This window comes from Erinaceus europaeus, chromosome 4 (assembly GCF_950295315.1).
Source record: "Erinaceus europaeus chromosome 4, mEriEur2.1, whole genome shotgun sequence".
Taxonomy (NCBI): Eukaryota; Metazoa; Chordata; class Mammalia; order Eulipotyphla; family Erinaceidae; genus Erinaceus; species Erinaceus europaeus.
This window is the reverse complement of record NC_080165.1, coordinates 75571099-75595810: the sequence shown is the minus strand read 5'-3', so window position 1 is coordinate 75595810 and position 24712 is coordinate 75571099. Positions and strand designations below refer to the sequence as shown.

At 35.7% G+C, this 24712-nt stretch overlaps 1 protein-coding gene across 1 annotated transcript in view; it reads left to right on the top strand.

The window, feature by feature from the left end:
• Window positions 1-24712, top strand: part of COL19A1 (collagen type XIX alpha 1 chain) — a 388031-nt gene that overhangs the window by 29601 nt on the left and 333718 nt on the right. Inside the window, exons 3-4 of the mRNA XM_060190822.1 lie at window positions 1027-1101; window positions 2116-2215. Coding sequence (XP_060046805.1) covers window positions 1027-1101; window positions 2116-2215 — 175 coding nt within the window. The remainder of the gene's footprint in view (window positions 1-1026; window positions 1102-2115; window positions 2216-24712) is intronic.

Below are 24712 nucleotides of genomic sequence, written 5' to 3'. Positions count from 1 at the left end.
TATGATAAAGAAATGGAGAGGGAAAGGAGGTTAAGGAAAAGAGAGCAACAGTGAAACTGTCAGCACTGCTTTACTATCTGTGATGCTGCCCCTTTGCATGTGGCAACAAAGGGCTTAAACCTGAATTCTTAGGCATGATAACATGTATGCTTTACTGCTTGGTTTCCTGGTAAAGTTTCTGTCCATGTCCTCTCTCTATTTTAATATTTATTTTTGTTGTTATTGTTATTGAGTTCTTTATGTATTTTAGTTATTAGTCCTTTATATATGCAGTATAAAATCTCCTATTCTTTTTAAAAATTATTTATTTATTTATTTTCCCTTTTGTTGCCATTTTTTAAAAATTGTTGTTGTAGTTATTATTGTTGTTATTGATGTCTCGATGTCATCATTGTTAGATAGGACAGAGAAATGGAGAGAGGAAGAGAAGAAAGAGAAGGGGAGAGAAAGATAGACACCTGCAGACCTATTTTACCACCTGTAAAGCGTCTCCTCTGCAGGTGCGAAGCCAGGGGCTCAAACTGAGATCCTTAGGCTGGTCCTTATGCTTCGTGCCATGTGCACTTACCCTGCTGTGCTACCTTCCAACTCCCCAAAATCTCCTATTCTTTAGGGTGAGTCTGCTTTGGTAATGGCTCTGTTTGCTGTGCAGAAGCTTTTCAATCTGATGTAGTCCCATTAACTTGCTTTTCTTCTCCTTACTGTTGGGCTTGAGTTTTTGAAGACTATTCCAAAACACAGATCATGAAGTGTTATGTTATATTTTCTTCCATGTAGTTGATGTTTCTGCTGTAATGTTTATGTCTGATTCATTTGGAGTTACATGGTGATATGTGCGGCTTCATTCATTTGCAAGTTTCAGCCCCATTTCTTCAAAGCTATATGTTGAAGAGATTCTCCTTTCTCCATTAAATGTTCTGTGCCCCCCCCATCAGTTGTCTGTGGGTGTGGGGGCTGTATTATTCAAATTTATTTGAAAAAAATGGTAGAAAATATAGTGAATCTCCTTACTGTTTTTTTTAATAGGAAAACAATGTCCTCTTCTGAGACAAGATGGTCATTACTTGACACAAGACAACAGAGATAAACTTGAAATTTCAGGTAAGCATTTTTAATCCTCGGAAAGGAAGCATTCTGGTTTTTTTTTTTTTTGAGATTTATGTACTTATTTTATTGATAAAAACAGAGAATTATGTTTGATAGAGATCAGAGCATTGCTTTTTTATGATATAAACTAATGCTAGGGATTGAACTTGCAACCTTTGGGGCTTCAAGTTATGTACTTAACAGCTTTAGTTATCTCCTTGGCTCACAAAGAGGAATTTTGTGAAAATTGTCACCAAATATTTAATATATTGTAGGTTATTATTTTATATTGTAACTTAAGTTAACATCCATATAAAATTAGTGATGATACACACACACACACACACACACACACACACACACACACACACACATTTCTGAGTGCAGGGGTCTATATCATTCTTCAAAAATAGATCAACAATACCTTTGCCTTTTAGTGGAATAATTTATTTAAACTCTGCAATGTATATTTTTTGGAGAAATTTTGAAAATATTAATGAGAGAGAAGATTCTATTATACTATCAAATACAGTCATGATGGCCAATTTGATAAAACATTATTCTTCCTTTAATCCTTTCTACTCTGTCTTCTTTTTTCATATACACACTCTTATTTTCATATCCATATACATGTTGTAATAATACATACATACACTGGGTTTAAATTCAATAATTTCTCAACATTAACATAGATATTCAGAGTGATTTTAAAAAGACTGCTTTAATTTTAGTTGAATGGTTATGTTTATTTTTTAACTTATTTTTCTGCATTTAGATATCAGAGTTGATACAATGAGCTACTCTGATTATTTTCCACATTAATTCCTATATCAAAGAAAAATAATGTTGAGGCATATTTCTTTGAATAGAAGAAAAATGAAGTCAGAGATTTTATTGATCCTCAAATAGCAGAATTTCATTTGAAATAAATTAATCTATAGATCAGGAAAAAAACTATTATAATAAAAATGTCATTGAGCTTACTAAATCTGATAAATGCTAGATTAAATGATATGTCACATTTTACAGGTTTTGACCTAGGAGAAAGCTTTGCTCTTAGACATGTGCTTTGTGAAGGTGATAAAACCTGTTTCAAATTGGGAAGTGCACTTCTTATTAGAGATACCATGTAAGTAAACTTTGTTTGTGTATATGTATATAACATTTAATGCTACACAAACTATTTCTAAGAAAATTCCCAATAATTTGTTTTATTAAAATCTCATAATGAATGAATTCTCATTAGATGAATGCTGTGGCAAATGTATGCTTAAAGTATACACAATCAAGTCCAGCAAAACAGCTTAGTTGGATCTTTGCCTTTTGTGCTACCCAGATTATAGCCTGACTTCAGGGGAGCTTTGGTGTCATGGTTTCTTTCCATTTTTCTGTCTTGCTATTTATATCTGAAAAAGTCAGCCACAGTAATTAGGCCCTGGAGATGACAAAAAATTATACACAGCCAAAATTAAATTTTAAAATGTGAACTTTAAAACATATGACTGTGTAGACTTAGAGAAAAAAGAGTGATACTAATTTTATTTATTTCTACTCTGTACCTTGTAGAAGATTTTTCTGTTATTCATTGTATTTATTTTTACTATGCTTTTTATGGTTTAAAATATCTTAGCCTTTAGGCATTTCTGGTAAGGAAAAACTTTCTTGAAGTTTTATTTTTAGTCTTGGTACTTAATTCATTTAAGAATGTGCTGGCCATATTTTCCTTTGTTATATTTTACTATTTGTTTTCTACTAATAAACCTGGAATAAAAATGAAAAACTCACTTATTATATGAATACTGATAATTAGTCAGCAACTATACAGGGCTAAAGTATTGCCCCATGTTTGTATTTACTTAGAGGATGTAGAGATAGTAATATAGAAGACTTGGGTCATCTGGAAGATAATATAGCATATATGGTGATGATATTTTATCATTGAGTTCAAGAGGAACATTTTAATTTTAAAATATGCTCCCATAGAAAAAGAACATCAAAATTCAGTTTGATTTAATATACAGTATTGCTGTTTGTGTGAAAATAGATATGAATATTATACTTCCTGGTAAACAGCCCAGTACTCAAGTTGTGGAATAGATTGTTGAAAATCTCAGCTTGGATTTCTAAGGATAATAGCACTTTTTTTAAAATTTATTTTTTATTTAAGAAAGGATAAATTAACAAAACCATAGGGTAGGAGGGGTACAACTCCACACAGTTCCCACCACCCAATCTCCATATCCCATCCCCTCCCCCTGATAGCTTTCTCATTCTCTGTAGCACTTCTGTTCTCCTTATCTATGCTTAGATGCTCCATACAAACTGAGTTTGTAGCACTTTTCCTTTGAGAAATGCTACTTTTCACCTTCTGCTTTGAGAATCTTTAGAAACTTAGAGTTTTATATTAAGGTTTCTTAAAGTAAACTGCTTATTAATTTGTAAAAGGTAAGACTCTTCAGGAAGAGAATGAGTTGTATTTAGTGATATAATAAGTGATTGTCAGGCAGAACACTTCAACACAGGTTGAATAGTAAAGGCCTGTACTATCCTGGGAGGCTGTCAGGTTGCTTCACATAGAATAACCAAAAATCCCCAAAACACTAAAATCTCAGGTATGAATATTTCATGTTTAGGTATTTACATGCAATAAAGAAAAATCAATGTGTGTTTCATATATATCATATGTAAGTGTAGGTGTTCTTTTTGCCATTTTTTTTTCATTTTATTGGATAGGACAGAGAGAAATTGAGACAGGAGAGAGATATATAGAGGAAGAGACAGAGAGACACCTGCAGACCTGCTTCACCACTCATGAAACTTCCCCTCCTATAGGTGTATTAGGTTTTTTGTTTTTTTTTTACTGGATGATAATGTCAATTAAAACATTTTAGAACTTAAATTCTGTTCCATAAATTAAAAATATATTTTTTCTAGTGTCTTCCCTCTGATAATTTAAAATCTTGCAATTCTGGCCAAATGGTCAATGATTAAACTAAAAGATTAAAAAAAATCACTGGAACTGTACGTATGAAGGTTTAGTTAATTATAAATAGTTATATTAGAAGACTCGCTGCCTCATTTATGTAGTGCTAGTACCATTCTGACTATTTGTGACAAAAAAAATCAGGCGTGGCTTGAAATTTATTGTTCTGCTGATGACTGTAATCACTACATCATCCTTGAGCAGTCAATGTAAGTGAATTATTTGGCTCTACAGAGCAGAACCTTGGTACCTCCACTACAGGAAACCAGAGGGTATCTGGTTAAGCTGACTAGCAAGTGTCAAGTAGCTTGGCTCATCTCCACTTACATTTCATTCATTGAGCCAAATATGCTAGGATGCTTCTCTTGCATGATGCCATTTTAATTTTTTCAATGAGACTGGAGTAAAGTTGCAGCTATTTATATATTTGTAAATAAGCAGCCGTGCAGAATTAGCATAGGAACAAGGTAGATGATATTTTATATGAAAATGGAAATTTTTTCAGTGCTTGAACATGTTTTTATTCTGACATTTTCATTTGCATGAGGTGAAAAATCTAATGAGTATGTGGGCTTAATAAAATAATCTCAAAGACTGCTCTCTCTCTCTTTCTTGAGGGCCCTTGAAATATATATTATTGTACACTTAAAGAAAGCATGTACTCTGAGGATAGCTGAAGTGTTTGTATGTTTGTTTGTATTTTAAGTGCATGTCCATTTCCTCAGTATTCCTTGGAATGATAAATGATAATTATATGGGAAGATTTAAGAATTCTGGGAGTCACCCTCTCTAGTTTTATAGAAGTATATTATTTAGAGGAAATACCTTGGTTTCCTGTAGCTAGAAGTATTCCCAGTTATTTTAGATAAATACTTTGCTACTTCTAAACATACCAGATATTTCCTAAGTCATTGCACTCTGATGTTATTTAAATTGTTCTTGTTGTTGGTAGTTTTTCTTGCCTACTATCAGGGCAAAATGGTGACATTGTGAAAGAAAATGTATGCTACCCCAAATGTAAATACTGTGGATCACCTTATTTTCATGGTATAATATAGTTCATTTTTTAACTGGGTGCTTTTATTTCATTTATTTATTTATTGTTTCTAGGATTATTGCTGGGCCTGCTGCCACCATTATGAATCCACTGCTCCTGTAGCTATTTTTTAAATTTTTTTTATAAGACAGAGAAATTGAGAGAGAAGGGGAAGATAAAGAGGGAGAGAGAAAGACAGACACCTGCAGACCTTCTTCACTGCTTGTGAAGTGACCTTCCTGAAGATAGGAGCTGGGGGCTCAAACCGGCATCCTTGTGTGAGTCCTTGTGCTTTGCCCCATGTGCACTTAACCCAGTGCACTACTGCCCAGCCCCCTAAACTAACTGCTTTTATAGATATGTATTTTAAGTAGAAATAACTTGAAAGAATTGATAAATGTTGAATTTCTACATTCTGTTGATCCTGAAAGGACAATCCACCATTATTTTAACTGCCCAATGATGAATTTAGCCAATCAAATATACTAGGAAAGTGAATTTCCTGATTTATTTAAATTCAAGAATGTTAAAGAGATATTTATCTCAGAGTTTCTACTTGATGACTACTTATTATCTGAAATGCACTGTTGAAAATAATTGAGTTTACATATGGGATTGAACAGATTAGAGTGCTTTGGCGTATTAGCAAAAAAAAAAAGAGGGGAAAGTGGTGGGTTTTTTTTAGGATTTTTAATTTATTTTTTATTATTCCCTTTTGCTGCCCTTGTTATTTTATTGTTGTAGTTATTATTAATGTTGTTGTTGTTGGATAGGACAGAAATGGAGAGAGGAGGGGAAGACAGAGAGGGGGAAAGATAGACACTTGCAGACCTGCTTCACTGCTTATGAAGTGACTCCTCTGCAGGTGGGGAGCCAGGGCTCAAAACAGGACCCTTAAGCTGGTCCTTGCGCTTTGTGCCACGTGTGCCTAACCCACTGTGCATGTACCACCCAACTCTTCTTATATATTTTAATTCTGTAGCACCTCTCTCTCTCTGTCTCTGTATCTTTCTTTTTCTCTACGTGATTTTCATGAACTGGTGACTTTACTAACTAAAAAAGTTCCTGAGAATGGAGGAAAATGAGGCTATGTGTGAAAGAATAATTAACACTGATTAATTTTAAGAAGATTTATTTTTATTTCTTTTGGGGGGGATTTACAGTCTACAGTAAATACAATAGTTTGTACATGCACAACATTTCTCAGTTTTCCACATAATAATACAACCCCCACTAGGCCCTCCTCTGCCATCATGTTCTAGGACCTGAACCAACCCCCCCCCCCCCCAGAGTCTTTCTTTGGTGCAATACACCAACCCTAGTCCAAGGTCTGCCTAGTATTTTAACTTGTTTAACAAGATTTTTATGAACTTGGGTAGTATAGCTATACACAGTCAAATAATTGTTTTTATTTCAAGTGAATAAATTTCCAGTGAAGAGGTATCTTCTCTTTGTGTCTCTTTCATTAAGTTGGTGGCTACTACTTCATGAAACCAAATGCTGTTTAGCCTCACAGAATTACATGGTGGGGATGAGGAGCTGATAGGAGAGGCTATCATTTGTGTTTTATATTTTTATAGATGTAATAATCCTCAGAAAGAAGATCCCCATCCAAATGATATATTTAGAAGATATATAGTTTTAAAAATTCTCTGAACCTTAACAGTTTTCTTGGAATACTTGTAAATAATGGTAAAATTGTTTTGCATATTATAGTATGATTGTAGTTTGTTTCATTCTACTGTTGAATGTCTCATCCTATGGATGCCTTTTTTTCACAGACCTTTATATTACACACAGATATTCTTTATCCTATCTTTCTTCCTTTCTTTCTCTCTTTCTTTTTTTCCCTCCAGGTTATTGCTGGTTCTTGGTGCCTGCATTACTTTCCCATTTGGGAAAGTAATGCAGGCTGCTCCCGTTTTTGTCCTTGTTGCTGTCGTTATTGTTGCCATTGCTGTTGTTGGATAGGACAAAGTGAAATCGAGAGAGGAGGAGAGACACCTGCAGACCTGCTTCAACACTTGTGAAGTGATCCCCTTTGCAGGTGGGGAGCTGGGGGGGCTGGAACTGGGATCCTTCCACCTGTCTTTGTGCTTTGTGCCATGTATGCTTAACCCACTGAGCTACCACCTGACCCTCAAATTTTCAGCATTATAAATAACATTATAGCATGTAGAAAAGTTGTCTTTGGGAGTCGGGCGGTAGCGCAGTGGGTTAAGCGCAGGTGATGCAAAGCTCAAGGACTGAAGTAAGAATCCAGGGTTCGAGCTCCTGGCTCCCTACTTGCAGGGGAGTCGCTTCACAAAAGGTGAAGCAGGTCTGCAGGTGTCTTCTCTCCCCTTCTCTGTTTTCCCCTCCTCTCTCCATTTCTCTCTATCCTATCCAACAACGATGACAGCAAAAAAAAAAAAAAAGGCAACAAAAGGGAATAAATAAGTAAATAAATAATTTTAAAAGAAACGAAAAGTTGTCTTTTCTATGTATGGACTTTTATTTTGATAGGGTTAATTTTTCAAAGTGAAATTGATAGCTCATTTATAGAGATCTTCAAATATACACCTAATTTTTGTTTTAGCAATTTATTTTTCATAATTCCTAATATTTTCCATAACTTTAGATATTATTAAAACTTTTGTGATTAAATTCTGTTTTACTAACTGAAAACTTATTATTACAAGTAAATTCTTTAGCTCTCTTTATAAACTTCTATATATTTTTGGGGTTACTGAAATATATCCATCTGACTGACAGGTAAGAGAGTTAGCATTCATAAGTCACTGAGGTGAATACAGTCTAGTCTCCACCTCACCCTTTCATTCAGTAAGTACTTAATGAGCATTACTATGGATTGAGCACTTTCCTAGTCTCTGAGATTTAATATAAAAAATATTTGGGTCTGATATTGCCTTTCTGGAGACTGATGACATATATCACACAGAAAAGATCTATATTCTTTTGTTTTGCCTTGATCCAGGACAAAAAACAGAGAATGTATTGCCTTCTGACATCCAAGCATAGGCATCAGGAGTTAGATTCCACTACTTCTCTCATAAAGGCTAAACTTCCTTTAGCATCACATACAAGGCAGATTTTCATTCCTTCCCTCATAAGGACCGGCTTAGTAACCCATGCTTCATTTTTATTGCTTTTCTTTGAGATTGCTCCAAGTTCTTAAAACTAGTTAAATCCTATATTGAGAACTCTGATACTGAAGCTTCTAATTAGTGAGTATTGTGGGAAGATTACTTCACAACTCCATTAAACTGTAGAGAACGTCTTACTTATTTATCAACTGAGTATTCCTTTGGAACGTTCTATCATTTTTGTAGGAAGAAATTTTTCCATATAAGGAAACAGGACAAAAATTTTCCAGTTACTTATGTGAGATTGACCCTTACAGATATAATTCTTACATTGTCACTATTTAAATAACAATAGCTTGGTATGCCTAAAATGTTAGTTATTAATTTATACATTATTATTATTTCATCTTCAGGGCTTCATTTCTTGGACTGACCTCTTTTTTTCTTACAGAAAAACCGAGAAGGAATGACACTATAGTACTGATACATCCTTCAATGCTGTGGGGGCTGGACTTGAACCTAGATCATGTGCATAGCAAAGCGGGCACACTACCCAAGTGAACTATTTTGTGGGTCTAAATCATATATTCTTAAGATTAAATGGAGAATTTCACAATTGCTGAATTATTCAGAGCTTATAATTTGGTTGGTCAGATATTTTGTCACTCAAATAGAGTTGCAGCCACTTAGGAAAAAAAAGGGAGAGAGAGAGAGAAAGAAATCAAAACGTAAAAGGATTGGAATGACACTCCTGGTGAGCCAGGAATCTTGGTAAAGAAAAAAGCTCAGCAGGGAGCCTGCTAGGAGCAGCTCTCCAGCCCCTGGGGCCTGGTTATGTGTGTGGGGGGGAGGGGTGTGCTTCAGAAATAGTCAAAGATTTCCTTTCTTTTTCCTCCGTTTTCTAACCCAAGATTGAGCTATAGAACCCCTTCTTGGTGTCACACTTAGGACCCCTTATTCACCCTTCTGCTGATGACCCAGTATCATGCCCTATCCAGCTGCTATTGTCAGAGCTCATGCCAGCAGCTGCCTCTAAGTCTTCATCTTGGCCCCGCCCCCCTAGAGCTTATAATTTGGTCAAATTAATTATTTGTACAGAATTATAATTGTATTATTATATAGAGTTTAAGAATGTGTAGAAATTCTGCTTAGCTATTAGAAGAGTCTGTCCTGATAGCTTTACTTTTTCCCTAGAAAATCCAGGAATGGTAATATGTTTCAAATACAAATTGCTTTTAAGAAGTGACTATTAAAATGTAATGTAAAAATATCATCATTTTAACATTTTCATTGACTATATTCAGAAACATTTAATACTATCAAATTTAAGTAATTTAAATCCTTCTTTAGATTTCAAATCTTGAGTTCAAGGTTATTTGGGGAAATCAGTAAGTCAGCACTTTATCACATGTGTTTGAATTCTGTAATACTCATGTCAGTTCATTTACTTTATCTTTGTCATCATGGGGACATCAGTGCTCTGGGTTGAATTTTTATGCTAAATAGAGACAGAAACAGAGAGGGGAATATACCATAAAACTAAAGCTTCATCTGGTGTGGCTGGTGACAATCTTGAATCTGTCACTTGCATGGCAAAGCATATATGTTATTTAGGTGGACCGTCTTGCTGACCTTCAATTTCAATTTATTTGTTATTATATTATATTAATTTCATCATAAAGAAGCAGTTAACATAGAAATCTTCTGAATAAATTTTGAATTGTGTGGTATATTCTATTTTTTAAAAGATTTTATTTATTTATTAATGAGAAAGATAGGAGGGAGAGAGAAAAAAAACAAACCAGATACCACTCTGGTACATGTGCTGCCAGGGATTGAACTCAGGACCTCATGCTTGAGAGTCTAGTGCCTTAGCCACTGCGCCACCTCCTGGACCATTGGTATATTCTATTTTTATTGGGGAATTAAAGGTTTGTGGTAAATACAGTTATTGGGACATGTATACATTTCTCCATTTTCTGAAAAACTCTTTCACTCCCAGACTAGATCTTCCTCCACCATTGTGCACCAGGAACTGAACATGTTCCCCCCTGCACCCTCCCTGAGTTCTTTACTTTGATGCAATACACCAAATCTGGTCCAAGTTCTACTTTGTGTCTTGCCGTTCTGTTCTTATGTCTCATCTTCTGTCTATGAGTGAGATCATTCTATATTCAGCTTTCTCTTTCTGGATTGTCTTACTTCATAGGTTCCTTTAAGCTCCATCCAAATTGAAATAAAGAAGTTGAAATCATCATTTCTTAGTAGCTGAGAAGTATTTACACAACTTTCTTAGCTACTCATCTCTTGTAGGACACTTTGGTTGCTTCCAGGTTTTGGCTATTACAAATTGTGATACTATGGACATAGGTATACACACATCTTTTTATATGTGCATACATCTTTTTATGTGTGTATACAATATATTCTTGTTGACTATAGGTATAACAGTATAGAGCAGATCTTTAGAGCTTATTTCCTACTTATCATTATTGTGTGGAATTTGTTTTTGTCTTTAAATAAATGTTCTAATGCCACTTTGAGAGTTGTGAAGTACTAGTTAAGTATATCAGTTAGAATTCAGAATTATGCAAATATCATCATAAAATAATAAAATTAAAATTTTTTATTTTGATAATTATTTGGACCTATTTGACAGGCACTACTTAATCTATTTCTACTTTTGGTTTACATGTTAGATTTTTTTCTTTATTCATTATTTTTATTGTTGTTGTTGAATGAGTCCAACTTTATAAGGGACAGCAAGACTTTCACTTGGTTTGAGGTTTTCTTGTATATCTGTAGAGTGTGCACTGCCAGTTTTGAGAGTATATATACTTCAGTCACCTCCCTACTCCCAGATTATTGCTGCAGCTTGGTGCTTGTATGACTTCATCATTTCTGAAAGTCATTTTTTTCTTTCCCTTAGACTGAGGGTGAGAGACAGAAAGAGAGAGAGGAAGAGAAAAACACAAAGAGGAGAGAAATTATAGTATCTCGTCACTGCTCATGGACCTTTCCCCTTTCAGGTCAATACAAATTCTGGGAATATTCATTAGTTATTATTAATTGGTGCTTATAAATGTATTGCTTTAACAATGGCTGAAAACCTAATTTAGTAATGACCTTAAATTTATGAATTAGCTAGAAAATTGAAGTTATGAATGGAGTTCTGTTATAATCACATTTATGAGTACTATTGTGGCAAATAGGCATTTTTCCATACATTGGTAGGATTCTTGAGAAAAATAGAATTGGGTAGTCTAATCCTCATTGTCAAATATAAAATAAGGAAGATACAACTAAGATTTATATGACAAGCTTTGAAATTTATGTGATCCAAAGAAGAATAATTGTGTCAGCTAGTAATTTATCATTGCAGCTTTTTTTTTCCACTTAGTCACCAAGACTATCTAGAAAGCCCTAAAATTTCTCTTATTATTTTATATAACTCACATAAACTTGGTGTTCCTTCTTCACTGCCTGATTTTAGTCAATGCATTTCCTAAAACATTCAATTTAGATTAGGTGAAGTTTTTATGATTTTAATAAATTCAAATAATTATATTTTAATGATTTTCTTACCATAGCTATGTGTGTGTAATGCAGAAGCAGATACAAATTTAGTGAAAAATTTAATTACTATGGACATGCAGAATAGTGCCATGTAGAATTAACATCTGGTTGGATATGAGATTGAGTTGACCAGATGTTTCATATTCAAGTTATTCCTCTTATTTGAAACATGTCAGCTTCTACTGTACCTCAGAATTTGTCTGCTTCAGCTGTTCTCTCTAGAGGTGACCCTCCTGCTTTCATGGGTTAACCTCTTCACTTGTGTTTTTAATCTTCTGACTAACCTCTTTTGAGACCTTGATCCATTTGTGATCTCCTTTGCTCTTATGTTTTTAATGGTCTCTCCATAGTATCCTGGCTTCTTACTTTACAAATATATACTTAAGGTTTCCTGTTTTAGAAATATTTACATTTGATAGCCCCTTTACTCTCAACTTTCTTAATGGAATAGCACTACTGATCACTTTTACTTCATTACACATGTCTTAAACCACTCATGTTTGACAAGGTCTTCTTGAACAGTATAAAAATGTTTCTTTCAACTACTGTTGACTACTGTTCAGTCTTTAATGCCAGATTCCTCAGTCCTGTTTTAAACAGTTTCTATGTAACCATTGTTCTCTACCATGTCAGCCAGATATAATATTTCATATCTTAGAAAGTTTAGTACATATTCTACTTTTTTACATATGCCCCTTTCTGATATTTTCAGGCAAAATTTCTTCTTCTTCTTTTTTTTTTTTTTGTAGCTCAGTAAGCTTAAAAAACTTACACAGTGCTGGCCTTATCCTGATACTTACAATCTAAGTATTCTTTTGTGTGGATGCACATTATGTTTTATTAACATTGATGACTACGTTGTTTTGATTCCCACTCTGCAAAGTAATGCATGTTCATGTTCAGTAAAGAATTTTCATGGGCAGTTGGGCAGTAGCGTAGCGGGTTAAGTACATGTGGTTTTAAGCGCAAGGACCAGCCTAAGGATCAGGGTTTGAGCTCCCGGCTCCCCACCTGGAGGGGAGTCACTCCACAGGTGGTGAAGCAGTTCTGCAGGTGTCTATCTTTCTGTTCCCCTCTCTGTTTTCCCCTCCTCTCTCCATTTCTTTCTGTCCTATCTAACAACAATGACATCAATAACAACAACAATAACTACAACAACAACAACAACAAAAAAGGACAATAAAAGGGAAAATAAATTTTGAAAAAAAAAAGAATTCTCATGTTCATAATCAAGCACACTTCTATTCTTATAGTCTCATTTTCGTATATCATTATGCCTCTTTTGAGTGTCTACTCCATGACAATGCTGTTCCATGGTACTTAATCAATTTCTGCTCATGAGTGCTTATCTTCCAGCCTTCATGTACTAGAACTACCCTGTGAATTGTAGCTAAGAGTCTGTGGATATGTGTGTGCAAATGTGTGCTTTGGAGGATGATGTCCTTGGTTCATTATCTCCTGGATCACAAGGTAGTGCTGCTTATGGAAGAGAGTTCTGCAGTGTGTTCTTCAAACATAACTCATACATAATTGAAAAGGCGCTTGATGATTTTTTTCTATTATCTTTGTTGCCAACCTCTCTTCTTATTCACTCATGTTAAGAATGTGAAAGCCTCATTGCATATGAAGAAAAAAAAAAATCTCATGACACATTGTTCCTAGTATTGCTATCAATTTTAAACACAGAGAAATGAAACAATAAATTAGAGAAAATTATTGTAATTCCCAAATGATATTGAATACTTACTATCAGCCAAGCACTGAGGATTTAAGGATGAATAAAATCATGGTCCATGCCATCTAGTTATTTATGTCTGAGATGACAGACATGTCAACCATTAACTGCTGTGGAATATAACAGTGACCTCTATGTAGTAGAACTTAGAGAAACCATAAAAATTCAGATGCTATCATAAGATAATAAAGTCAACATGATTTATTTTGGAAATTCCTCGAGCCAATCAAATAAGAGGAGTAATTTGGGTGTAAAATACCTAGTCAATTCAATCTCATCTTTAGCTGGTAACCAGATGTTAATTCTGAATGGTTTTTCTAGTTTTTGGAGATAACCTCTGGAGAATAGAAGAAATAGTTTAGAGGGAGCCTGGAAGCGTGTCATAGCAGATTTGAAAAGAAGCATAAAGGTTAAATACAAATTTGCCAGATGAGCCAGAATAGCAGTATATGTTAATTTGAGGACATATAGTGGTTTTAAAGGTCAGAGCAGTTTGAAAAATGGTGAGAAATCCTGTGTGGGTTAGTGAAAAAAGTTGACTGGAAGTGGAGGCAGATGAAAGATGGGTTGAGGTGATGTTCTTAAAGACCTTATGAAAAAAAATATATAAGGGGTCTGGGTGGTAGTGCACCAGGTTACATGGACATAGTATGAAGCACAAGGTCCTGCACAAGGGTCCTGGTTTGAGCCGCCAGCTCTCCATTTACAAGGAGGTTGCTTCACAAGTGGTGAAGAAAGTCTGAAGATGTCTATCTTTCTCTCCCCTTCTCTATCTTCTCCTCCTCTCTCAATTTCTCTCTGTCCTATCCTATTAAAAAAAAAAATGGCCTCCAGGAGCAGTGGATTCCAAGCTCCAGTGATAATCGTGAAGGCAAAATTGACAAGAATATAGGATAAGAGGGGTATATTTCCACACAATTCCCACCCCTCAGAGCTCCATATCCACTCCCCTCCCTTGATAATTTTCCTGTTCTTTATACCTCTGGGAGTATGGACCCAGGATCATTATGGGGTGCAGAAGGTGGAAAGTCTGGCTTCTGTAATTGCTTCCCCACTGAACATGGCTATTGGCAGGTCAATCCATACATTCAGTCTGTCTTTCTCTTTCCTTAGTGAGGAAGGGATCAGGGCAAGTGGAGCTCTAGGATACAATAGTGGGGTCAGGGTCGTCTGCCCCGGGAAGTCCGGTTGGCATTATTGTAGCATCTATAACCTGGTGGCTGAAAAAGAGTTAAGATATAAAGCAGAACAAATTATTGACTAATCATGAACCTAAAAGCAAGAATATTGCAGATGAAGATTTGGGGTCTCCACTAGTAGATCTATTTTAGGTATATTCTAAGGTGCCCATGGCTTTACTAGGTTTTTCATTTGAAAGTATAAAGTAAAATGTGAATGTTGTGTATATGCTCAAGAGAAATCAGAATAAGTCATTTGTGCCTTAATAAAGCTGCTTTATGTAAAAGTATGGCAGCATACATTCTAGAAAAAAAAACCTAATTGTGTACTAGTGATAAAAATCACTGTTTAGGGAGTCGGGCCATAGCGCAGCGGGTTAAGTGCACATGGCGCAAAGCGCAAGGACCAGCATAAGGATCCTGGTTCGAGGCCCCGGCTCCCCACCTGCAGGGGCGTTGCTTCACAGGCGGTGAAGCAGGTCTGCGGGTGTCTATCTTTCTCTCTCCCTTTCTGTCTTCCCCTCCTCTCTCCATTTCTCTCTGTCCTATCCAACAAAGACAACATCAATAATAACTACAACAACAAGAACAACAAAAGGGAATAAATAAATAAATATTTTTTAAAAAATCACTGTTTATAGTAAGTTGTAGACTAACCCTATAGTAGAATCCAAGTCTTCAGGCTCAGGACACTTCAGAATTCAGAGGACCTTTTGGAATTGGACGTCTGTTTAAACCCAGGGATATTTATATTTTATTGGGTGAAGATACCTGAAAAGGTTAGCCTTTAAAGGGACTTATTTTCAAACAGCAGTTTCTCTATCTACTCTTGATTTTTTTGTTGTCTAAATATCACTTAGTGAGAGGACTTGGTTTCAATCGGCAGTCATTTGCAATGTCACAATGAGTAAGTGCTAGTCATAACAGGCATAAGATTATTAGAGCCATCCAAGCTTTGTTTCCCATTAACAACGTATCTGTTTGAATCCCTGCAGCAAACACAAATAGGCTAAGATTTCAGTCTCTGTGGCTGTGAAACTGAAACATCACCCAGTTTGGGGGGAAGTCAAGTTCTCTAAGGTCCTGCTGGCCAAATTGCTTGTAACATGACAGGTGATGGTGGATGTCAGCTGGGAAAGAAATTACTTACTATAAACTCTAAGCATCTCTCACTTCACTCTCAGGAAATGTAACTTGTATCATATTTCTCTTCCTGGAAGATATGAAGCAAGTCAAAGGCCCCATTGATACTTGTAAATACGGAAGTTCTTCATAAACCCGGCCTTGCTCTTATTTAGAATAGGAGAATTAATTTGGAAGTCAGTTCTTGATTTTAAAAATAGATTTTTTTTCCATTTAGACATTTAATTTTAAAGGCAAAAAAATAAAGATTGGTCTTACTAAATATGATATGGAAAATTCACTGCAGCTATACCAAAATAGCACTTTTTAAACAGAAATTTGCTTCAAGCTTTGTCTTACAAGCTGGTTAAAGTATAACCCTAAAATCGTTATAGTCACTAGTTAAACTTTAAAAAAAATGTTGGTATCTAAGTTTTTGTTTGATTTTTGGAATTCTGTTTATAAAACAGAATTTCTCTAGGATAATTATGTTTTTTTCAGTTTATAAGCGTGAAATTGTGAGTTTATTAATCTTTTTTCTTCTTTGTATTTTATTAATTGTTTCACAATAAAACATTTTTTACACTTTATTTTATTTGCTAGAACAGAGAGAAATTAAGACATGGGGAGGGAGAGAGGGACAGAGAGACACCTGAGCACTGCTTTACCACTTGTGAAGCTTTCCTTCTCCAGGTGGGAACCAGGGGCTTGAACCTGGGACCTTGTGCATGGTAATACATTCACTTAAACAGATGCACCACCACTTGCCCCCCTCCTCTTATTTCACATTCTTTAAAAAATATTTTTTTGGGGAAAGAGTTAATGGATTACAGTAAATACAGTTGGTACATATGTAAAATTTCTTAATATTCTGCAAAGTATTCTCACCTCTAGCCTAGGCAATCCTCCAGCATCATGCACTAGGACCTGAAAGTCTCTCCCTGCCCCATGGCTCTCCACAGTCCTTTACTTTGGTGTAATACACCAAACTCAGCCCAAGTTCTACTTTTTTGTTTCCCCTTTCTGTTCTTTTTTAAAAAAATTTATTTATGAAGTGGAAATATTGACAAGACTATAGGATAAGAGGGCTACATTTCTACACAGTGCCTACTACCAGGCTCCAGATCCAATCCCCTTCCTTGATAGCTTCCCTATTCTTTATCACTCTGGGAGTATGGACCCAGGATGTTTGTTGGGTGCAGAAGATGGAAGGTCTGGCTTCTATAATTGCTTCTCTGATAAACTTGGGTGTTGGCAGGTTGATCCATACTCCCAGCTTGTCTTTCTCTTTCCCTAGTGGGGCAAGGCTCTGGGAGGCAGGGCTCAAAGACACATGATGGGGTTGTCTGCCCTGGGAAGTCAGTTTGGAATCATAGTAGCATCTGGAACCTGGTGGCTGAAAAGAGTTAAGATGTAAAGCAGAACAAATCATTGACTAATCATGAACCTAAATACAAGAATATTGCAGATGAAGATTTGAGGTCTTTCTTTTGGTAAAAACTAGTAGGTCTATAGGTATATTCTAAGGGGTCCATGACCTTACTAATTTTTGTCTGAGCTTGACATCTAATATGCAGGTGGGCTGAGATTGTTGTCTGGAGAAATGGTGTCATAGTTGGAAAAAGGACTAGAAATCTGGGTCAGGGAAGAGAGTAGCTCCTAAATATGGGGAAAGTATATAAATATTGTTAACTGTAAACCTCATTGATTTGATCTGGGGCCCATATTCAGCATAGGAGCCTATGTAACCTCTGCATCCCTATAAGTCTGAGCTCGCATTCTGTGTTCACAACTAGGAACATTCCAGGCTGTACTATTTTCAAGATCCATCTTCCTTGGGTAGTAGGTAGAGTATGTTGTCCAACCCCCCTTTGGGGAATGGGACATTCCCTACCATCGTTGATCCACACTGAGGGCAGGGTCCTGTAGGACAGTGGTAAGAGGGATCTGTTAGAGGTCTAGGCCCATCATGTCTGTGTGGGAATCTAAGGACTCCTTGACAGGGCCCCAGATGATGGGGTGGCCTGGTAGTGACTAATGAGTCATCATTAAAGTATGCTAGTCTCTTGGCCTTATTTAGCTTTTGTAGTCCTTACTTTGTCTGACAAGGTTAGCTTGGGAGTGACTGAGAGTTGTATAATAGGAGGTAGGTGAGGAGGGTATCTAAATATAAGTAAAAACTGTTTCATTGGGTACTTTAAGGTGTCTTTTTTAGTTCTTTCTACTTTCTTGCTTCATTTTTTGTCTCACTGAAAATTATTGTGCACTTTTGCTTTAAGGTATATATTTTCCCCTAACTTATGGATACATGTACATATGCCCTTGTTGTTCATTATGTCATTATGCCAGGTTTGCTGCATTGCTTGATGTTGTGGTCTATTTACATAATCACTGTTTTACCTGAGACCCGCCCTGCCTGCAGGGTATTGGTTTAATCCCCACTAGTTAGATGGAAGCTTTCTATGTTCTGTTTGCACTCTTTTTTTGCTCCGCCCCCTCTCCTAGTCATTTCCTTTTCTCTTGCCACTTCCAGTGAAGAGATACATAAAAGGCGATGTATCTGATTACATTTTGTATCTGATTACATTACAGATTGTGTTCCTGCTCAGCATGAGTTCCTGGTCATCTCTTTTCCACCCGCAAAGCTAGTCCGGCATGCCCTATCTCATGGGCCCTGGTCTATATCTAGGTTTTGAGGTTTTGTTAAGAAATGTACCACCCAAAATGAAATTAAAGAATCCTATGAGCTAGGAAAGCTCTCACCAGAGTAATGAAGCTAAAGTGTTGACATTCCACACCTGACATTTCTGGACACAGTCTGAAGTGAACCATGTGATATGGTACTGGTTGCACTGATTAGGTTGGGATCATCAGATACAGTATCAGTTGGTATAAATTGAGAGAAGCATGCAGGAAAGTGAGCCCCACCATAGAGTTTCCAGGACTGAGAGATGTATGGACTTTATAGAGAAAGGGGAAGGTTCCTCCTGTCTTAGGGTTTAAGAATGTAATAAATAGCTATTAATATAAGCAAATTATTGGCAATTGGGCTAACTTTGAAGATGCCATTGTTGGGGTTTGCTGTATCATACAAGACCTCACCATAATTTATGCCCTTTTATGCTTTTATATATAACTGCATATAAAGTAATGCCACCAGCTGTTCTGCCTGGTCTAAGCTTTTAGGAGAGTCACTATTTCAAAGAACAAGTCATTATTAAACATGTATTAATATTTTGAGCCCAGTGTTAAAATTCAATTTGATTACCAATTTGAATCAAAAGTGCTTAGATTGAATGGACTCAGCTTACGGTCTATTCATCAAAAAGTTTGAGACATTCAATTCATTTTTCCATATCATATTAATTAAATAGTTATTTGTGAGACTGTAAGTTAATAGGAGTATATATTAACACCATTTCCATCACCAAAAGTCTGTGTCCCTCCCCCACACTCCCCAGTAAAGGTGAACAATATTAGAAATGTATTAACATTTTGAGCCCACTGTTAAAATTCAATCTCATTACCAATTTGAAGTCTTAAGTACTTATATTACTTCTTTGTACCTTCTGTTTTGAGAATCTTTAAAAACTTACAGATTGATATTAAGGTTTATTAAACTGCTTATTAATTTTTAAGAGGTAATTTAGGCCATTGACATTTTTTGATATTATGGGTTTAAGGTAATTGCAGTGCCGTTATTCAACAATTTTGGTGATGTTCTTGTCTATAGGAGGTCTTTCATAACATCTTTCAAGGCAGGCACAGTGATGGTTGCCTCCTTTAACTGTTGCCTGTTGATCCCTCCATCTACTCTGAATGAAAGTTCATCAGGATGTATTATCTTTGGTTATCCTTGGTTGAAACCCTTTTTCATTGAAAGCTCAATAGTTATCTTTCCATTCTTTTCTGGCTGTTAGAGTTTGAGTGGAGAAATCTGATAGTCTTCTGGGTTTTCCCCTGTACATGTCTTTTTATTTTTCTCTTGCAGCTTTTAGGATCCTTTCTTTATCCTTACTTCTTTCCATTGTAACTATGATGTGTCTTGGTGTCTTCAGGTCTGAGTTGATTCTTTCAGTTCTCTGATTACCTCAAGGGAGCTAGTATTTTCCTTGAGGGTCTCATCTGTTGTTTCCCTATTTCTGAGAGACACCATTCTGAGCCAGACTTCTTCCACAAGATAATTCACAAATGAGTGCCAGTGAATACTGAAAGAAAAAGGAAAAAAAAAAAGCAGTGAAAGAGAGATTTTTTTTTTTTTGTATCAGCTAGGAGGAAAGAAAAAGCGAAGAAAAGAGAGAAAAGCAGGCTCCTCCCACATGGATAGCACACCCAGTGACCTATCAATGGTAAAAGCAACAACACTTAATTTTTGTCAACCTGGGGAGGAGGGAAAACAGACAAGTACAAATAATAATAATAGTAATAATAATAATGAAATAAAATAAAAATCCCTAACAGTCAGTCTGCAGATTAGACTACTCCAGACTGGCTGCACATAGCCTTGTCCCCTTCCAAAAAAGGCGTTGTCTGGGGAGATATGACCCCTCCTCTGGATGACAGCTCTGCTAAGCCAGGAATCTTGATAAAGAAATTAGCTCTACAGGAAGCCTTAAAGGAGCTGCCAGTGTGTGGGTTAGTTTTGGGTGGGTGGGGGGGTTGCAGAAAGAAATAGCCAAGTCAAAACCCCTAGCTGAAACCCTGTTTCCTTTGTCCTTTTTGGCCTCTGTTTGCCAGCCCAAGGGTGGATTATAGGACTCTTCTTTGGTGCTACCCTGACCACCCCCTGCTCTTCTCCTTCACCCATGGCAAAAAATCCTACCCTCACTGGAGATTCCCAGGTTGAGGGCAGCTTCCTTGCAGAGCTCACACCAGGTGTTGTCTCTAAGCCGCCATATTGGCTCCCTCCCCCAACCCTCTTTCTGTTCTTAATTCTCAGCTTCTATCTATGAGTGAGATCATCCCATATTCTTTGTTCTATTTTGGCTTATCCCATTTAACAAGATTTCTTCAAGCTTCATCCAAGGTGAGGTGAAGAAGGTGAATCCATCAGTCACTTATATAAAAGAACTGGTAGCCATGCCTCTTCCTTGTTAATCTTCCTTTATTATACAGTGTGCTTTTGTCCTTTATTTTTTCTATATGTGAAATAGATCTTACTTGCTGCTTTAAAAACTATGATTCTTTTAGGAATACTGATTAAAATATCTCAGATTGAATTTACTATACAATGAAATGACCAATTACTTCATTTGCTAACAACAGGATTGGGAATACAGCATAATGGTTTTTTGCAAAAGACTTTCATGCCTGAGGGTCTAAGGTCCCAGTTTTATTCCTGAGAACCATAATAAGCCAGAGCTGAGCAGTGCTCTGGTTCTCTCTCTCTCTTTCTGTATTTTTCTCTCTATATTTGTCTATAAAATGAAATAAGTAAAACTTCTAAAAAATAAATGAAAAATAAATATATATATATATATATATATATGCTAGTAAGTAAAGAAATACATGAGATTCTTTATGGTCTTTATTGATAACAACCCATCAATGCCTAGTCATTAAGAATAAAAGAGATCTACTTCCTGGATTGTTTCAAACTTTTGGATTTACCTCTTTTAGAATTACATGTGGTTTGATTTTTTTCTTTTCATAATTTCCTACTATATAGCATGTTGCAAGTAGCTTTTTATACTGAATGTAAACATTTTTTTATCTACTAGAACTGGTAATAGAAATTACTGTTGTTTTTTTTTAACAAGAAACTTTTTATTTCAGTACTTTCTTCATGCCAGTGCTAGTAAAGATGTTTGATCTAGAGTTACAAATGTGGGGCTGGTAAAATAGCTCACTCAGATACTGTGCTGCCATGTGTATGCTAACTAGCTCCCAGCCTAGCCCCCTATGCATTGCAGTATGATTTGGAGTTGTGGTTTCTTTCACTCTCTGCCTCTTTGTATTCTTTGTCTTTCTCTATATAAAAAAAGTAGCTAATATGACAAAGACCCTGCATTCATGGATATTACATATTCATGCTTGGAGATAAGCAATAAATATGTAATAAAATACTTAAAATATATAAGCCTATGAATAAAGTTACATAAGGTAGTATGCTAGCTAGAAAGTGTGGTGAAAACAACCATAGCTCTTTCAGAAGAAGTGACATTGGAGCTGAGATTGGAGTACAGAGGAAAAGTCACTTAAGCGAAGACTTCCGGGCAAAACTGTTATCAAGAGAAGGAACAGGAAGTACATAAACCTAATACCTCAGTGAGCCTGGTTTGTTCAGGGAACAAAGCTGACATCATTCTGACTGTAGTCTAAGATCTATACAGAGACTAGAATAGGAGATGACGTGTCAGAGGAAGAAAGGGTTCAATATACAAAAAGTCTGTGAACTATGGTCTAGTGTGTTCATGTTATTCTAGGAAGCATGGGAAACTATTAGAAAATTATAAATGAGGGAGAAACCTGACCTGATTTCTATTTTTAAGAAAGAGTTTTATGCAAACATCTTTTATGGGGATATGAGAAGTTGTACTCATGTGTCAGTGGCTGTACTGTAATTTATTAACCCCTAAATAAAGTAAAAATAAATTTAAAAAAATGAAGCTCATTCTAACAACTCTATGTGTACTAGACTAATGAAGGGAAAAGATGGAGAACAATGAAAACAGTATAATGAGTCTGAGGGAAGAGATGGTGACACCTTGGACTAGGTAATAATAAGGGAAATTAATTTCTATGGACAGAATCAAATTCTGTTGGCAGAAGCCATAGTGTGGGAAATAATTAAGGAAAAACATGCATCCAGACTGACTTCTATGAATTTGGCTGGAGTGTATGGATGAAAGGAATCTTTTATTGAGACCTGAAGTCCTTCCATTTTTAAACTTTCTTACTTTATAATAATTCCTGTGGATTGTTTTATGCTTTCCAGTGTGAGGAAAAAATCGTAGACAATTAAATATATTTGTTTTAATGTATGACTGGCTTCTTGGGACTACTGAAATATTAACCGAGCTTTTGCTCATTGAAAAAAATATTCCTCAGAGAGGGAAGAAGTCCTAATAATATAGTAGAATATCAGGTGTTTTGACTTGCCAGTGAAAGTATGTCACAGTTAGGTAGAATGTGGTCATTTTTAAAGTGCATAGCACATAAACAAAAGACAATGGATATCGTATCCTACTTAATTATTAAATGTCGCTAACTCATGTCAGAATATTTTCTGTAATACAAATATCTGTAGATGTCATCATTGTTAGATCTGAACATTGCCTCTGTCATTTCTCATCAATATAAAAAGTCTGACTTGTAGTATACTGTCACTTCTGCTAGTTTTTAAAGGTGATTTTCTTCAACTTTATAGCTGAATAAAGAACTGCTATGCATAGAAAGCACCAGAAATCATACCAGTAATATGTTTTAGATTTGTGAAATGTTGAAATAAATTTCAGGTCAAAGGAGTGAATCATATGTGAATCAGGCAGATTCAAAGATATTCAAATTATATCTGGAACTAGCTCCTGGGGACTAATTAAGAAAAATTGCAGAGGGTAGATAGCATAATGGTTATGTAAACAGACTCTTATGCCTGAGGCTCCAGAGTCCCAGGTTCAATCCCCTGCACCACAAGTCAGAGCTGAACAGTGCTCTGGTTAAAAAAAAAAAAAAAAAGAAAGACTGACTCCAGAAGCAGCAAGTTTCCTTTGGCTTCTTTTTGTAATTTGAAACAACTTTTTCTTAGTATTATTATATTAAAATCTATTAATCTATTTTAAATGGAAATTTTGTTAACCTGGAATACCTCTACTCTGGGTATGATTAGGTGATTTACATTAGTATGAGAAAATTAAGACAGTGGGAAATAAAGGATTCATTACATTTTGAATTTCACCAAATTTTGAGATCTTTAAACATATGCCAGTATGATTTTATATAGATAAGGTTCTGGTTTATGGTACTTAACTAGGATAAAGTGTGTATAAAATAGCAGGAAGATACTGCCTCACTGAGAATTTCTAACCTACTAGATATGTGAATGAGTGTGGCAAGTAAGGATCAACAATAAATTTTCTTAATGAGAATACTACTGAATAAGCAGTATATTGAATTTCTTATAGGAAATTTCATTCCATTCAAAAATATTCAAGTATGAATACCTTAGACATAGCAAACTGTCATTATATCTATTTGGTAACAGTATAACCATCCAATGTGGCTTCTTTTATGATAGAAATTTTGTCAAGACAGAAATTATTCTGTGTCACATTAAATATCTATGCTTATCTGGTATAAATAACAAAGTTTGTAAAGACTAGATGTGTATTTCTGTATTTTGTGAAATATAGATGTTTTTATTCAAAATTTAAGTCTTAGTATATAAGATTCTATTGAGCCTTAAACAATAAATGTACATTTTTTGAAATGTATAAGAATATTCATTATATCTTAAGCTAAGATAAAACAATTCCATACATTTATTTCAGTGTATTATTATATGGCTATACTTATACACTTACATTATTATTTTTGTGTCACAGCTATGTGCCTGTGCACCTAAATCACTCCCAACAGATTTTTTTTTTTAATTTACTTTTCATTTACAGGTAGGTAGGTAGGTAGAAAGAAAGAAGGAAGGAAGGGAAGAGAGAGGGAAGGAAGAAAGGAGTGAGAAAGAAAAAGAAGAGAGAGAGAGGGAGAGAGAGAGAAACAGCAGTCGGGAGGTGGTGCACCTGGTTGAGCTCACATGTTACAATGTGCAGGGACCCATGTTGCAATGTACAAGGACCCAGGTTCAAGCTCCCGGTTCCCCCCCACCTGCAGAAGGAAAGCTTTGCAAGTAGTGAAACAGTGTTACAGGTCTCTCTCCTTATCACCCCTTCTCTCTCAATTTCTGGCTGTCTCGAT